At 57.0% G+C, this 16,433-nt stretch overlaps 1 protein-coding gene and 1 long non-coding RNA gene across 4 annotated transcripts in view; both read left to right on the forward strand.

Annotated features, from left to right (window-relative positions):
• DPP6 (dipeptidyl peptidase like 6) overlaps window positions 1-3,309 on the forward strand; it is an 804,405-nt gene extending 801,096 nt beyond the window's left edge. The window contains exons 23-26 of the mRNA XM_060107540.1: window positions 135-193; window positions 977-1,049; window positions 1,144-1,217; window positions 3,163-3,309. Of these exons, the coding sequence (XP_059963523.1) occupies window positions 135-193; window positions 977-1,049; window positions 1,144-1,217; window positions 3,163-3,309 (353 nt within the window). The remainder of the gene's footprint in view (window positions 1-134; window positions 194-976; window positions 1,050-1,143; window positions 1,218-3,162) is intronic.
• An 8,293-nt stretch (window positions 3,310-11,602) lies between these two features.
• Window positions 11,603-16,433, forward strand: part of LOC132496028 (uncharacterized) — a 47,976-nt gene continuing 43,145 nt past the window's right edge. For 2 of the 3 annotated variants that reach the window (XR_009533354.1, XR_009533356.1), the window contains exons 1-3: window positions 11,603-12,159; window positions 12,509-12,701; window positions 14,029-15,278. This is a non-coding gene — a long non-coding RNA (uncharacterized LOC132496028). The remainder of the gene's footprint in view (window positions 12,160-12,508; window positions 12,702-14,028; window positions 15,279-16,433) is intronic. The other variant, XR_009533355.1, reaches the window with a different exon arrangement.

Below are 16,433 nucleotides of genomic sequence, written 5' to 3' on the forward strand. Positions count from 1 at the left end.
AGTGCTTCTTCAGAAGCAGATGTTCCCGGGCAAATGGAAGGGAGTCCGGCCCCTAGCCCCGTCCCCAGGGCGGCCCCCGGAGCCCAAAGGGGCCCCGAGGCCAAGGGCTAACGCTCTCCTCTGCTTGTGTGCAGCGTCTGCATTTTCCGAGAGGTACTTGGGCCTCCACGGACTTGACAACAGAGCGTATGAGGTGTGTTTGGGTTAGGGTTAGGGTTTGGGGCAGAGGCACCACTTGGCAAAAACGAGGAACCCTGCGGCGATGCTTCTCCGAACCGCTCCCTCCCTCCTCCCCTCCAGGCCCCGCCCCCTCGTAACTCCCGCCGGCCTGTGTTCCCTCCCTCCCGTGTCAAAGCTCATTCACCCGGGTGACGTGACCTCTCCGAGATCGGTCTGGTTGCCCGTTCTGGAACCGGTGGGACAAGGCGGAAGGTGGGGAAGGGCTTAGGATGGGAGAGTCTGTCCCAGGGCCCGTAGGCTCGGGTGTGGATGGCCGCTGGCCCCCTGCTCCCGGGAGAAGCAGCCCTTGATGGGGGAGCCGGAAGCTCCTCGGACGCCGCCTCCTGGTCTTCACTGCTCAGGCGGCTGAGCGTGGGCATCACGCACGCATCTCCTCACTGGCACCGAGGAGGCCAGAGAGCTGCTGCAGGCCAGGCTGCGGCTTCAGAGCTGCAACCCGGGCACAGACAGCGGGACGCTCTGGCCAGGGCAGCACCTCCCAGTGGCATCAGTTGAATGAAGGCCCCAGGCCACCTGCAGGGGGAGGAGACCCTTTCTCCCTGCTTCCTAGATCTTCTCCGGTCCCCTTCCTCTTTAAAGGGGGTTGAGGCTGGGAAAGCCCAGGCCCCTGAGAGCTTTCGCAGGGCTTCCAGGAACTGTGCCCAGCACACTGCATGGCTCTCACCCTCCGGGTCAGGGTTCCTGGGCTCATGCCCTACTCCCCACGGCGGGCGCTGACCCTCTCGCCCACGTACAGATGGCCAAGGTGGCGCACCGGGTGTCCGCGCTGGAAGGACAGCGGTTCCTCATCATCCACGCGACCGCCGACGGTGAGCCCCCGACACTGACCGCGGCGCTCGGCGAAAGCATCGCCCTCCCTGGGGTTACGGGTTTTGACACTTTCCTCTTTTCTTCTTTAAACAGAAAAAATCCATTTCCAGCACACCGCAGAACTCATCACGCAGCTCATTAAGGGAAAGGCTAACTACAGCTTACAGGTACTGTGCTGCACGCCTGCCCTGCTTCACACCACACGTGCCTTTCCACGGAGGAGGAGCTGAGTGGCCACGCATGACTGCAAACACTCCTCTGTCACGGCCATCAGAGATGCTCGGGGACACATCAGATCAGACAGATGGGCAGTGCTTTCTTTTTCTGCCGATTGATGGCAGCTCGGGCTGTGTTTAAGCCCCTTTAGGCTCCACCACCGCCCCCCACCCCTGCTCCCTCCCCGGGGGATGAGCAAAGGCCGGGCAGCAGCCACACCCCCATGCTCGCTGAAGAGGGGGCTGCTGTCCCACGCCGATGAGCGCAGCCTTGGCTTCACTAGCCTCCCCCCGGAAAGCACACACCTGCTAAATACTGGCTGGACGTTCCAGAACCTTCTGTGGTGCAGCGGTCGTTAAAGAGCACTGTCCTTCCCAAGAACCCGACTCACAGCCTTGACCTCGCTGGCATCAAGTGCTGACCCACCGGCTCTAGTGTAGGTGCTTTCCAGCGATGCATGATGCTGCTTCTGGAAACTTCTCCCATCTCCTTCCCACCCTCTGGTTCACTGGGTGAGACGGGTGTGACCCCGGTGGTCTTCTCGGGTCCAGGATAAACGGGAGACTTCCTCAACCAGGGCCCCACCCCCGGAGCAAGGCAGCGCTGCCTGCCTCTGTCTCCCAGCCGCCCTGGCTTGGCTGCCTGGCTGTCTCGTACAGGGCCAGTGTGCGCTGGCCGGTCGGGGGAGCGCTTCCCGCAGCGGGGGAGGCCGGCTTGCATGCTGATGAACGCGGAGGAAGGGGCTTAGTGCACGGGACACTGGCGTTCCTGCCGAGAACGCTCAGGTCACAGTACAACGCTAAGTACGTCGTATGCACGCGATGCAGCCGCGGTAGGTCCGATGGCAGAGCTCTGCCTGCCGGTGTGGACCACTCCCCAGATACAGGCGAAGTGAAGTCAGCAAGGTGCTGGGCGATACCCACCCCAGGTCCCACTGGACACTGTGCAGGCGCGGCGAGTGTCTGAGATACTCGATGAGCTTGTAAAGGTGACAACTCCAGGTGAGGGCTCCAGGCGACCAGGACCCGGGTAGGAGGAGACATACTTCCTGCTCGGTAACCCTTTGTACTATTTGATGTTTAAGGTATACATATAATAGCTCAACGACCACCTTCATAAATACAAAAATAAAGGTGAGTGTCATCATCTGAAGACATAAGAGGAAGACGGTTCAAAATGCAGGAAGCAGCCTGGTGTCATGGAAAGAACACGGGCTTTGGGGCCGAGTAGACGTGGCTTTGAATCCCAGCGGGGACCGGGCTCTTCGTGTGGAAGTGGTGCAGTGCCCCTGGGTACTCGGTGTCATTACATTTGGGGATGGAATGATTAGCTGCCGTCTTTTCAGCCCTGCCTATGTCCCCGGCCTTGTTCTAAGCATTTCAGAGGTATTCCATCATTCAATTCTCACATAGCTCCGTGAGCTAGATTTTATGATGAGGTCATCTGCATTCGGCGCCAGGGTCCAGGAAAGCCCCCTGTGCACAGCGCACGGTGTGTCAAACGCAGGTGCCCGTGGGAGCGAAGGTTTCCCCACACTCACCAAGGTTATAGAGGCAGCACGGAATTCTTCCCATGTCTTTGGGAGTCCTGATGCCTGGAGGCCTGGGCCACTCGCTGCCTCTGTGGTCCCCGAGCCTGGATCCCTGTCGCAAATTCAAACAAGCAGAGCAAGCGAGGCATTCAGAGTCTGTTAAACGATGTGTTTTCTGATTCCGTCCCTGATTTGCTGAGGGCACCCTCCACCTGGCAAAGCCGCGAGGAGAAGCAGCCCTGAAATGCCCTCCAGGCTGAGCTTCCGGCTGCGCGGAGCCCGGGCTGTGGGGCTCGGAGTCTCAGCGGCGCCCCAACCCATGTGGAGGGCGGCCACGGGGGTAACTCCTCACGCCTCTCTTGCAGATATACCCGGACGAGGGCCACTACTTCAGCAGCGCCCCCCTGCAGCAGCACCTGTACCGAGCCCTCATCAGCTTCTTCGTGGAGTGCTTCAGGATCCAGGACAAACTCCCAACAGTAGCAGCGAAAGAGGACGAGGAGGAGGACTGACCGAGCCAGCCCGGAGCACAGCCTGGCGCCTCCTGGAACAGTGGACACCGACTGGGGAACCCCGCCTCGCTCTCCCTCAGGGGCCTGGGCTGGGGGCGGGAAGCGCCACCTTCCCAGCATGTGTGTTTCTGGTCCTAAAGGCAGTTTTGCCCCAGAAACAAGCTCCTCCCCGGGTGGAGATGCATCGTCGCTCACAAGGGCTTCCACGGAGCCTGGAACCATCGCCACCCTGGAGTGATGGGTACCTCCCCGCGACCCCTCCCCGAGGAACAAAGCAAAGGATGGATGGCAGTGCAGAAGCTGGCCCTGGAATTCGAGCTCACGAGCGGTAGTGTTTAGGCCCGGCCTCCACTCGGGTACCGCTTCCAGTCCAGAGCATCATACCCCGTGTGATGTCACCGCGCCATGGACCAACTAGAGCACAATTATTTTCCCAGTACTTGTCCATAGATTGGCTTGCTCCTTTCTGTAATTAGGAGATTCTGCATTTTAAGGGGCTGTACGAAGTGTTACTGTAGCTACGCTAATGGTTAACCTTATGGAATTAATTTGTATTTTTCTATGGTTTTTACCTGACACTGTCTCTGGTCATGGGGTTGCTTTGCTGTGCTTTTTTTTTTTTTTTTTTTTTTTGCTTTGTTTTGCTTTGTTTCGTTCAGTCAGTATGTAGGCTTTGCACTTGCTTGGATAAAGAAGCAGATCAGAAGTAACTGCTCTCTCCTCAACGTCATCTTTAGACTTTGTGGAGACATTTCAGAACGCTGAGAGGGAACAAAACATCCAGTTCTCTTCACTAAAAGAAGTCATAAAGAAAACCTGTCTCCCACCAAGCTGCATTAGGATCTGGCTTAGATTCGCATTGTCCATCTCCCTGTGCCCTTAGGCCCATCCTTTTCCTCCCTGATAAGCCGTCAAGTCTTTTCAGGTGACGTTTGGTTAAAAAACATGAACAGACAAAGTGTTGACTCCACCTCCAGGTCTGTCACGTGTGCTGGGGTGAGAGGAACCCTGGAGGCAAGTGAGGCCCGCGCCGGTGTCACCCCGACCCTGGGGTGGCTCTGTCCCTCCCTGCCACACGCAAGCAGTGTCGTCGATGTCCCTAGCCTTGTAAGACATCCTCTGACCAGGTGCACAGCCAGCCTCCCGTGTAGATTTCACTTTGTTGTATATAAAGACGGGAATGCGGTCAGGCGTCGCACCGCGTCCCCTGCCCTCCGCCCGGTTTTCATCGTGTTTTGCCTGCATGCCCACAGCCTGGCTGAGCTCTCTCTACAAGTGCTTGTTGGAAATACATTGACGACCGTCATCTCCTCTGGAGCTTGTTGACAACCTGAGTGTCAGTTCGGATTTCTCCAGCTCCCGGTCCCCCTGGGAAGGGGGTCTCCCTGACATTCTTACCAGCAGAGAAGATACGTCCGTGTCACTTTTGGTGTTTGGGGGTTTGGGTTTCATCGACACGAGCTTTGAATGTCAGTTGTACTTAGTTTGGTTGGAAGATCTCCGTCACAGGATTTTTTTTCAGGGGATGCATCACCGTTTGGGAAAAGGATGAATGTGCCGACCAGCAGGACCACTTGAGCGCTACACGGCCATGCTTTTGCTATTTCAATGGGCTCGACCGACTGCAAAGCCAACTCAGTCTGAAAAGGGAAGCCAGCTCTGGCCACAGGATCCGGCAGGAGGGAGTGAGGCTGTGGCGTGGTAGTGTTTGTTCATCCATGGAATAAAACGTATTTTACCACGTGGGTAGCTCTCTTCTTGCTTGTCCTCCGCCGTCTCACCTTAGAAAGTGTACAGGTGTTCAAGAAGTCTTTCAGGTACTCATTGATGCGTCCTCAAGGGCCTGTGGGCAGCACATAAAACCTGCATCTGTGGTAGCAGCGGCTCGATGGTAGGAAGAACAGGACCAGTCAAATATATCAAAGTCCCAAATCAACCAGAAAAGAGAATTTGAGTTTCATCTTAAAAGTTTCAGGGTGAAGCCATAGAGGTATTCCCTAACACTGAGAGTAGAATTGGCTGTCAGCTGAGGCCACTGCATTGCCCGCTAGAAAGCTTCAGGAAAACCTGCCTCTGTTGGAAATTCACTCGTTTCTGTTGCTGTTAATTCAGTAAGTCTGATGTAGCCCAGCCTGAAAGCAGAGAGATTGGTTACATAAACCCTTCCGAACCATCAAGCAGCTGCTGCTTCAGAGAAACTGGCTGTCAGTCCAGTCAGCCCAGTTGAATGCTGTCACCCTTCCTGACCAAGAATCAAGAAGCAGAGGAGATAGAACGAAAAAGCCAGATGCAGCGGAGCTCACCCCAAGCCCAGTGTGTCAGCCTCCCACCCGCGGTCACGCGAGCAGCCCCGGCCTCTCCCCACTCGCCCAGGAAGGAGGCCACCTCCTCCCCACTGCCTTCTGCCAGGACCGGCCCTGAAAGCAGACACTGGCCTTGATCACTGGGACCGCCCCAGTTCCACGCAGTGGGAAGCCGGCCTGGGAGAGCCCGGAGCCTGCACCTGCCCTGTGTGTGTGAGGTGAAGTGTGTGACACATGTGCCTGTGGTTGCTCGTTTCCATTTTTAATTAGTTTTAAAATGTTTTAATAAGACCACGAAGCTGTGGAACTCCAGAGCCCAGTACAGGGAGGACAGCCCTAACCCGGGGGCATGCCTCGTTCACAGGGGTGCCGTGGTTGGGGGAGGGCGGCGTGTGTACCCCTGGCCTGAACACACGCTGCGCCTCCCTCTCTTGCCTGATCTGTCAGTCCCAGAAAAATGATTTCGTGAAGGACTAGTTGCCTTCCCGAAGCCCCTGTTAAAAACCTCAGGGTCACAAGAGAGGCTGGAAGGATATTTCAGAGATGCCCTTGGGCCTCCTCTGTCAGCACGTGGCTGTGAGCTCTCGGGACAATCACAAGAGGAAGGAACAGGAAGCCTGTTAGCGCGTGGTACACACACTTAGGATATCCAGACCGTGTATACAAGTAGAACTCTGCCCCACGACCTGCAGCAACCAGTCCCGGGCGGCCAGGACTCGACCAGCATTTGACAGTTTCCTAATGTCTGTCCCCACTTCCAACTTGGGACCAACTGGGGAAAACCTAACACATCCCCTAGGCAGTAAGAGCCCTGCCCCAGCCCCCAGGGCACCCCTGAGGCCCCTCTCCCACCGAGAAGCTGTCCCGCTCCCCTGTCTGCCTTCAGTCTCTGTGGAGCACACGTGAGGGTGGTTGGCCCCCACACTCCAGCCAGCTCTGGGGGAGCAGACTCTGCTTGCTCTGATTTGGGTGTGCATCAGTCAGCTAGGGCTGCATAGAAAAGCACCACAGACTGGGCAGCTTAAACAACAGGAATTTATTTCTCACAGTCTGGAGGCTGGAAGTTGAAGCTCAAGGTGCCAGCGAATTAGGTTCCCAGTGAGAACCCTCTTCCTGGCCACCCTCTGGCTGTGTCCTCACCCAGCAGAAAGAGGGGGAGAGCTCTGGTCTTTCCTTGTCTTATAAGGACACTAATCCCGTCATGGGGGCCTCATCCTCACAGCCTCATCTAACTCTCATCACCTCCCAAAAGCCCATCTCCAAGAACCATCGTATTAGGAGTTAGAGCTTCAACATATGAATGAGGGTGGGAGGGAGACACACGTTCAGGCCGTAACACGTGGTTCTCATCTTCATGCAGGCATTCTAGAGAGAAAATAGAGCTGCCGAGGAGCAGGTGGGGACCCTGGGGGCAAGTGGGAGGGAGAGGACCCAGCCTCGGGGACACTGCTTCATGGGTGGGGCTTCTCAGGGGGTCTGGACCGGCAGGTGTCTGGGCGCTGGTCCTGAGAGGCCTGGGCTCCCTTCTGCAAACCACAAACTCCAAAAAGCCGTTCACCATCTGAATCTCATCACTCACACCACACAGATAGGGGATTAGAATCCCTGAGAAGGCAAGGGAGTTGCCCAAAATCACACAGCAAGGCAGCTACAGCCCTACGTTGCTTTCCCCTCTCATTGTTTTCTTTCATGATAAGCAAAGCACAGGCTTCCTTCCTGGGTCTAGCACATTCCTCTGGGCACCAGCACTGGGCCCCTCCTGCTCATCTTGGGCTTTTCCACTTCCTGCAGCTCCCACATCACCCTGAGGCCTGGTCACGCTGGCCAACCCCCCAGAAGCGTCGGTGTTGGGCCCGGACTCCCACACATACTCAGGAGGGCGTTCTCAGAAGGCAGTGGGTTATTTCCACTCATGAAACCATCTTTTTACCCAAAGGCTGATGGAACCCGGTTGGTTCGAGTGGATTTTACTGCCAGGATTCTTTGTAGATGAGAGGGTATGTTTTTTTAATAAATTTATTTATTTTATTCTTGACAGTATTGGGTCTTCAATGCTGTGCACGGGCTTTCTCTACTTGTGGCGAACAGGGGCTTCTCTTGTTGTGGAGCATGGGCTCTGGGCACGCGGGCTTCAGTAGTTGTGGCTTGCGGGCTCTAGAGTGCAGGCGCAGTAGTTGTGGTGCCCGGGCTTAGTTGCTCCACGGCGTGTGGGATCTTCCCGGACCAGGGCTCGAACCTGTGTCCCCTGCATTGGCAGGTGGATTCTTAACCACTGCGCCACCAGGGAAGTCCAAGAGGGTATAATTTTTTAATGAATATATTTGGTATAGTAACATATAAAGATATGGCAAATTCATTGACTGGTGAAGAAATGGGCCCAATAATACCTCCAAATTCTGCTTTCGAAGACATTAAGATTGTTAGAGCTGTAGGGCTCAGATTACATTAGATGTCTGGTTTTTAAACAGACTTTTAAACAAACCACTTTTACAGAAACCTTAATATTGTCTAAAAGTCAGAACAATCATTCACTGGAGGAAGATGACCCACTGAGCTGGACTCCGGTGATCGTCTTGGGGGTGGGCTGTCAACTGCATCTCTGAAAGGAAGCTGAAAGGAAGCTCAGGAAGCAATGATCTGAAGTTACAGCTGCTTCCTGTGGGAGAAACGCTTCCACTACCACCAGCCTCACACCCCTGAGAACAGAATGGGGAGCGAGGTGTGAAATCCCTTCTCAGGCCACTTAGAAGTGGTGAGATTCCTGGCCGAGGACCCTTAACATTGCCTAATGTGGTAAGTCAAGGGGACGGGGCTTCCAGGGCGGGAGGATGTCAGCAGAGGGAGGAGTTCCGGGCGTTGAACAAAACCACAGTCTCCATCGTGGCCCTGTGTCTTCAGTGGCACCGGGGATCTTCCTGAAAGAGAGCCCGACCCCTGCCCACCCGATGACAAGCCCCTGGGGGCAGGGAAAGCATTGATTTCTTCTGCATCCTGTCCTCCCCTCCCCGCACAGGGCCAGCGCTGGGCTGTGAGCGGCAGAAGAGGACAGGCGGAGCTGGCAGGACATGGTGTGGGGAGTTGCCCCCGGAGGGGGGACCACCACTTGCTCTCAAGCCTTGGGAATCTCACCCCGCAGGCGGACCCTCTGCTGTTCTGGGGGAGGGGGAGAGCTTCTCTGGAGCTTTACTGAGCTCACTAACTGGCAGCAGGCTGTCCGGGGAGCCCCGTGCAAGTCCAAGGCCATGAACGGTGGATGGGGCCTCCCTGCTCCGGGGTAACAGTCTCTCAGCAATGCTCGGGCTCACGCAAAACTCTTCAGGCTTCATCAATCTCACAGCACGCAGCTGTGGGCACTTCAGCACAAACCCGGCAGATGTGTCTTCAGTTATTCAATCACTAGGCTCAGGGACCTAATCAACTGCTTGAAAATTCCGTTTGTATAAAGTGTCAGTTACCGAAGAGTTTCAGTGCTGAGCTCCTCTGCCTGGAAGAGTAAGGTTCTCTCTCTCCTCTCTCTCCCCCTGTTACCCTCTCCCCCCCCCCGTTACCCTCTCCCCAGAGCAGTCCTGCTGAATCCACAGCTCAGAGGGGCCCAGCCCGGCGGGCACAGGAGGGGGCCCGGCAGACGGGGTGCAGGCGCGGCAGCAGCCCTAGTGGGCTGCCTTTCTGGACTCGGGTGAGCGTGGCTCCACCGTGCTCCGGCGGCGGGACCGGTGCTCTGCCAGTCTTTCTGAACGTCTGTTGAATTATTTGTAAAAAAGAATGGCAGGGGTACTAGTTGCCTGGGGCTGCTGTTGACACAGTGCCACAAACCGGGCAGCTTAAACAACAGAAACGTGTGCTCTCCCAATTCTAGAGGCCAAAGTCTGGATCGAGGCGTCGGCGGGGCCGGGCTCCTGAAGGCTGCAGGGAGGGATCTGAAAGCCTCCTCCAGCGTCTGGTGGTCCCTTGGTTGGGGCAGCAGAACTCCGACCTTCAAACGGCATCGCCCCTGTGTGCCTGCCTGCCTGTGTCCACGTTTCCCCTTTCCATGAGGACACCCCCCCACTGGATTAGGACCCACCCTAACGAGCTCATCTTCACTCGCTCATCTGTGGTGATGAAGAAAAGACCTCCAAGTTAGGTCCCATTCGGAGGCACTGGCGGTAAGTTAGGGCCGGGGGGTGGGAGGCAGTGATGCAGCTCCAGCAGCCAGGCTGCTTCCGGAGGGAACAGGAGCTGGGCCCACCATGTCCTCTGCGCTCCTGGGAAGGGGGCGGCCGCAGCACCACCGGACCCTGCAGGGCTCCCCGCTTCCTCAGGCGTCTCTGAGAGCCCGGGTTCTCCCAACGTCCACCTCGGGAGAGCCGGGAGGCGCCAGGAACCGTCCGCAGGCCTTCTGTCGGCTCACTGGTCAGGGCAAGGCCACAGGGCCGGCTGCACACGCCCGGAGGAGCCCGGTGCAGAGTGGGGCTGAGTGGCCAGCTCCCTCTCGAAACCCAGGCAAGTGCTCCTGTGTCTCTCAGGGGTTCACCCATGCCACTGAAGGCCTTTAATTTTAGAAAATCGCAAAATGCAGCTTAATGGCAAGGGGGAGGTGCAGCCCTCCCCCCAGTTTGGCCTAGAAAAACCCTTCCCTGAAAACCATCTGGGGCTTCCGGGTTTTTGAGCATGAGCTTGGCAGTCTCCTTCCTTGGCCCTTGCAGTAAACCTTTCTCTGCTCCAAATTTTGTTCAGCCCCACTGTGCATCAGGCACACGGACTTGCGTTCGACCACAGTTTGTCCTGAGGAAGCCATCTTTACTACAGACAGCTTGGTTTTACCAAAATATCCTGTCAGTCACGGAGGGTAAATTTCCTAAGAACACCCTTGGGAGGGTGGCGGGCTTTCTGCTGGTGGGGCTCCTTCGCTCACTGGCACACGCTTTCCCACCTCCCAGGACCGAGTGGCCAGATGCAGGTCCGATGGTCAGCAAGCGAGGTACAAACCCAACAAGCAAGAGTGGTTTGACACCTGCTGTGCCTGGCAGGCTGGGAGCTTCTCAGAGGAGCTGGGCTGGCCCTGGACCAGCCATCCCGTCCCCTGGCCTCGCAGAGAGAACGATTCCGACAAGGAGAGGCCGTGAGCACAGAGAGGCTGGGCACCGCGTGCAGGCCACAGGCTTCAGAGTCAGAGGGGCCACCCTCCACCTGCCTGCTGTGTGTCCTGGGGCAAGTGTCCTAACTAACCTCTCAGGGCCCAAGTTCCTCCTTCTTGAGGCGGAGACTAAGAGGGAACGGTGATGTGAGCGTCGGTGGAATCTCCTGGCCTTTAGTAGTCAGTTAACTGGAGCTGATATTATTCAGAACGACTAGAATTCTTTTTTTTTTTTTTTAACCAAAGAGTTGGAAGGATGCCTGGCCACTTGCATTTCAAGTTTCCTAAACTACCACCTGAAAAATCTCTGGGAAACAGGTTTCCAGGCGCTGAAGTTGGGCGGGCTCTAGTCCGTGGGAAAGCGATGCGTGAGCCGAGGCTCCCCAGGAGCGCGGGCCGCGTGAACCGGGCGCCGGGTCACCGGGTGGCCGCGGCGGGCGGGGGCCGGGGGCGGGGGCCGGGGTGAGCCGTCTGCGCCTGCGCCGTCCGCTCCCACCGCGCCGGGGCGACGCAGCCCCCGCACCTGGAGAGGTAGGTGGGCCCCGGCGGCCGTGAGGCGCGGAGCCCGGGGCGAGCGGGGGGGCCTCCGCCGGGCCCCGTCCGAGACCCCGGGAGCCAAGGGCCGGGGACACGGCGAGGCTGCGCCGGGGCCCGTCCAGAGGCCGGGGGCGAGCGGCGCGCGGGCGGGCTCGGCGCCTGCAGGGCTGCGCTCTCGGCCGGCAGGGGGCGCGCGGAGCCTGCGTTCCGGGGGACGGCCGCCCGCGGGGGCCACGCGCCGGGAGCTGCGGGGGCGGGCGCGGGGGCGGGCGCGGGGGCGGGCGCGGGGGCGGGCGCGGGGGCGGGCGCGGGGGCGGCGGCTCGGGGAGGACGCAGGCCTCGGTCAGAGCTGCGGCCCGCGAAGGGAGCCAGGCCTGAGGGCAGCGGCGGGCACTTGGGGGCCACCCCGCCCTGGGCAGCGCCCGCCGGCTCTCGGCTCAGTCCGGCTCATTTCTCCCGGCCGCCTCCTCGTGCTCTGGAGCTGGGGACTCGGGGGCGGGCAGGAGAGGCCTCGCTCGCCCAGGACCTGCTCGGAGACCCTGCCCGCGTTGGTGATCTATCGTCGAGTCCCTATCACAGGTCTCCTTGGGGTGAGGAAACAGCTGGGGACTAAGGAAAACTCGAGATCCCAGCAGGGCAGATTCGCCCTCCACCCCAGGGCCGTGTCCCTGCCTGCAGCCTGTGCCTGGATTCCATTTCTAGGCCGACTGGTGAGCGCCCAAGGTCCCGGAGAACGCCTGGGGTACCAGCGGCAGGTCGTGGACTTGGGTGGAGGGGGATGCCCAGACCCCCCATGACCGTACAGCTGCCACAGGCCACCTGCAGCTCAGACACCTCGACTGCGAATCCGTGGATCACGGGTCAAATCCTTTTCACCTGTCCTCACTAATCAAGGTTAGTTAAGACTTGCGTGTCCACCAGGCAGCACGTAGCCTAAGCAATAAGCTGTTTGCCCGGGTTGTTTCCCAGCAACTTGGAATCAGCTGCGTCCAGTTGGAGCTGAGCTGGTTGGGGCCGGATGGGACCACCGATTCCCGAGCTGGGCCTGCGCGAGGGCCCGCCCAGCGCCCTTTAGACCGGGCAGCGGCCTGTAGCCCAGCTACGCCTGCGCCTGCGCAGAAGGAGTCCCGCACCTTTCTCCAATCATCACAGTTCCCCGCGCTCCCTACGCCTCAGGTGGCCCTGCTGCTTTATTAGTTATCGCGTAAATACCCCGAGCCCCTTACCTTCCCTTCCCTTCCAGGACGCAGAGCTGAGATTTGCCCTCCTATCTCCTGGCTTGGCCGCCTCGCCAACAGACCCGGGCGTCTCGGCGTTTGGCTTGCTGTGCGTCAGCCAAGAGGAACCTGGTTGGGTACTAGCTGCACAGGGACCCTGCAGCTCGGGGCCACTGACTCTGCGCCACCTCTACCAGTTTGTGGTTTTGGAAGCATCAGGTAACGTTGGCTTCAGGCAGAATTTTCTCATTTGGGGCTTCTCCGTGAATGACACGCCTTGCCCGGGTCTTGGGGCGTTCGGGGTGGGGGGCTGCAGCCCTCCCCTCACAGGGGCTGTGCCCTCCGCCAGGGCTCCCTGCTCCGAGCTGTTCACTGACACTTGAAGTGCATGGTCCCTGCGGTTTCTGTGGCTCTTCTTTCGGGACAAGCAGTGTTCTTGCAGGCGCTTCTTCTCAGGGAGTCTAACCAGGGCTGTTAACTGAGCAGTTGACTAGCATCTGTAAATTCGTCAAATCTGTGCTGAAATCTGGTGATGTAACTGTCTTCAGGATTAGCGGGTATGGCCCCCTCGTCCATGCTTCATTTTAAGGCATTATTCTAAAGAGGCAGCTTTTGTTTCCTGCGCTTCCCTGATCCCAGAGCAACTGTGTTGCTAGTTTTCCTGGGCTGTTGAAATGAGCTTTACCAGCTGTGAAAAAGAGCTGTGAATTGTGCCATCTTGTCACCAGTTCTTAAACTCTGATACTATTGTATCCACACTCAGGAAATAACTTTATTTCTTATTATATACAGGCAGTGGCTTTCAAACATTCAAGCGTTTTTCTGGGGAAAATAGACTGTGTTTGTGTCTGTGTGTGTGTGTGTGTCTGTGTGTGTGTGTGTCTAGGTGCCAACGTAATTAGCATGCTATCATTCCTTCTCTAGATAACTTTCCATAGAAAAGGACATTATGCTAAGGAAGAGAAGTGTCACTGTCCACAATCCAAGACTGGCCGCATCTTCATTCTGTTGTCTGATGATACCAGGTGATGGTGATGACAACGATCATACCTAATTTCTGTGTTAGGAAAAAATCCGAAAATAGTAAATTGAAATAAAAGCCAAGTAGCTTACATGCAACACAAAGTTTACCGGCGATAAATCCCAGCTGAAAACAATCAGGACAGCTGGGGGTGTTTTATTGGTGTGTTTTTTTTTTTTAAGCAATTTCGGGGGAAGTGCCCCGTGCGCTGTTCACCATTACCTCTCCAGGGCAGGCGCTGCAATAAAATCATCAGAAGGAGAAGACTCCTGCTGGGAAAGTGTACAAATGGTGCTCAAACAACACGTCAGCAGTTGTCAATCCGTGTTAATACAAGCCAGGCCCCTGTCTCTGACACACCTGTCGGCGAGTTAGTGTAAGGTGCAGGTGATGCTGGAGTTTAGGGCTCGAATTCTGGAAGGTCGCACTCAAGACGTGACGGGGAGGGGGCCTGTTTTGTTGTCCTTGTTAAGATGGATCTGTGGGTCTCAGTACTGACCTTGTAAAATCCCGTCTTTTCCCCAGATTGCGCGCAGCAAGGCGGCTGCCTCGTTCTCAGAACTCTCCGGGCTTCTCCACACAGGCTCTGGGCTCTGGGTCGGGCCTGCGGTGCCCTTGAGCCTGACCGCCCGGGGTCACGGAGGCAGCAGAGGTCAGATGTGTCCCCTTCTCTGTCCCGCTCACGGCCCGAGGCCCAGAGGGAAGCAGGAGGCCGCTGTACACTGGCAGGGACGGTCCTCTGCTCGCTGTCAGAGGGACGAGAACCCGGGAGACGTGCAGTACGTCCGGTGTGATACTCCTGTCACGCCGATGGGACGCGACACCGGGAACGGAGCCGTGAGGCCCCCGACAGCCGGGGCAGCGCAGCCTGTCTGCAGAGACCCACCTGCTTCCGTGAAGTCTCTGCACATCCCCAGGAGAGCGGACCTTCCCTCTCTGTCCAGGACGCGAATGGAGGCACGTTTCCCCTGCCCAGTGACGGAAAGGAGTCCAGGAGCCGCGCAGGCTGCTCTCAGGTGGGCACCGGCCCCGCGGAAGGTCCCACTGGGAAGCTGTGGGCACATGGGGACCTAAGCAGGGCTGCCTGCGCTGCCCTCGGGAGGGGCCGGGTGCTTTGGCTGCCATGGCTTCTCGGGACCACCAGGTCATCAGACGTTGCCCACGGAGCGGGCGTCATCCTGTGCTCACGTCCCAACTCGCTGCCTCGTCGGGCAGCTGTGTAACAGAATTCTCACAGAGCATCTCACTGCGTGGGGAAAGCATCCGCGCCCTCCTTCCTGCGCGTCAGGACCGCCCCCCAGGGCACGAGCCCCTCCTCCCCGTCCTTCCGGGGCCCAGGGACCAGCTTTGGAGCCCGTGCCACTCTCTCCAAACGTCAGAGAGCAGACACACCTCAAGACAGCCAACAGTCACACGACGGAGCTTTGCGACCCACGTGCCTCCGTCCCGACGTGTGTGTCTATGGGACGGGTTCTCACGCCTGCACCCTGGGCAGCCGGGCGCAACCGGTGCTGGGCGCCTGCAGCGCTGTTTCAGGCGGGGCTGCCTTCCCTAACCGGCTGACTTGGGCTGAGTCACAGAGGAGAACTGCCTCTGTCCACAGGGCCTCCTCTCCTCCCCCTGCAGCACCCACTTTCCAGCCGTGATGGTCTCAGTGTGTCACCTTGGCCTCTAAGTTCTAGATGCGTAACCTCAGAAGCCCTAGAGCTTTGAAACCTAAAACCAAAGCCCTACGCAGCTCAGCGGGCAGGCAGCCCAGCCTCCAAAGTCTGAAGGTTGGTTTTGACCATTGATGTCTGGGTTCTGTTGCTTTTGTGGACCAGCCGCTGTTCAGAGGGCCTCCTCCTGTCTCTGCAGAACTGCTCCTCCAGCCGTTGTTCTGTGGTTTAGCACAGGAAATGCTGGCTCTGTTCTGGGTCAAAACCCTTTTCAGCTGTGATGGAAGCTACAGAAAAATGTGGACGTGCACGCGCGCGCACTGTCTGATACATTTGGTTATAATTTCATTCTTTGTGTGGATTTGCAGTTTTGAAAACTTGGTTTAAGAGCGTTCGGTGACAGTCTCGAGGACAGAAGAAGGCGCCCACGATAGAATCCTTCCGATCTCCTCTTCACAGCTCGCTGGCTCAACTAGCGTTGTTTCCTTTTTCTCTTTTTTAAAAATTGTGAAATACACATATGACTTCCCATTTTAGCTACTTTTAAGTGTACAATTAAGCGGCATTAGGTACTTTCATAATGTTGTGTGGCCATCGTCACCATCCATCTCCAGAACTTTCTATTGTCCCAAACTGAAACTCTGTCCCCATTAAACACTAGCTTCCCCTTCAGCCATCCGCCTCCTGGAGCCCCTGGCCCCCACCATCTATTTCCTGCCTCTGTGAATTTGACCTCTCCAGGCACCTCATGTGAGTAGAAATCTTATAGCATTTGCCCTTTTGTGACGGGCTCATTTCACTTAGTAGTATATCCTCAAGGTTCAGCCACATTGAATTTCCTGAATTTTTTCCTTCCTTTCAGAATTTCCTTCCTTTTTAAGGCTGAATCATATTCTGGTGTATGTATGGACCACATTTTGTTTATACATCAGTGGGTATACACTTGGTTTGCTTCCAGTTTTTGGTTATTGTGAATAATGCTGCTACCGAACATGTATACATGTCTCACGGAGACCTTGCTTTCAGTTCTTTGGGGTACATACCCAGTAGAATTGCTGGATCATAGGGTAATTCTTTTTAAAAAAATTTGAGGAGCTACCATAATGTTTTCCACCGTGGCTGTACCGTTTTATGTTTCTGCCGACGGTGCGTAAGGGTGCCAATTTCTCCACATCCTCACCAACACCTACTGTGACTTTTGTTTGTTTTGTTTTGGGATGGTGGCTGTCCTGATGTGTGTGAGGGGGTGTCTCGTAGTTGTACTTTTCCCTG

Source organism: Mesoplodon densirostris, chromosome 9 (genome assembly GCF_025265405.1).
Source record: "Mesoplodon densirostris isolate mMesDen1 chromosome 9, mMesDen1 primary haplotype, whole genome shotgun sequence".
Classification (NCBI taxonomy): domain Eukaryota; kingdom Metazoa; phylum Chordata; class Mammalia; order Artiodactyla; family Ziphiidae; genus Mesoplodon; species Mesoplodon densirostris.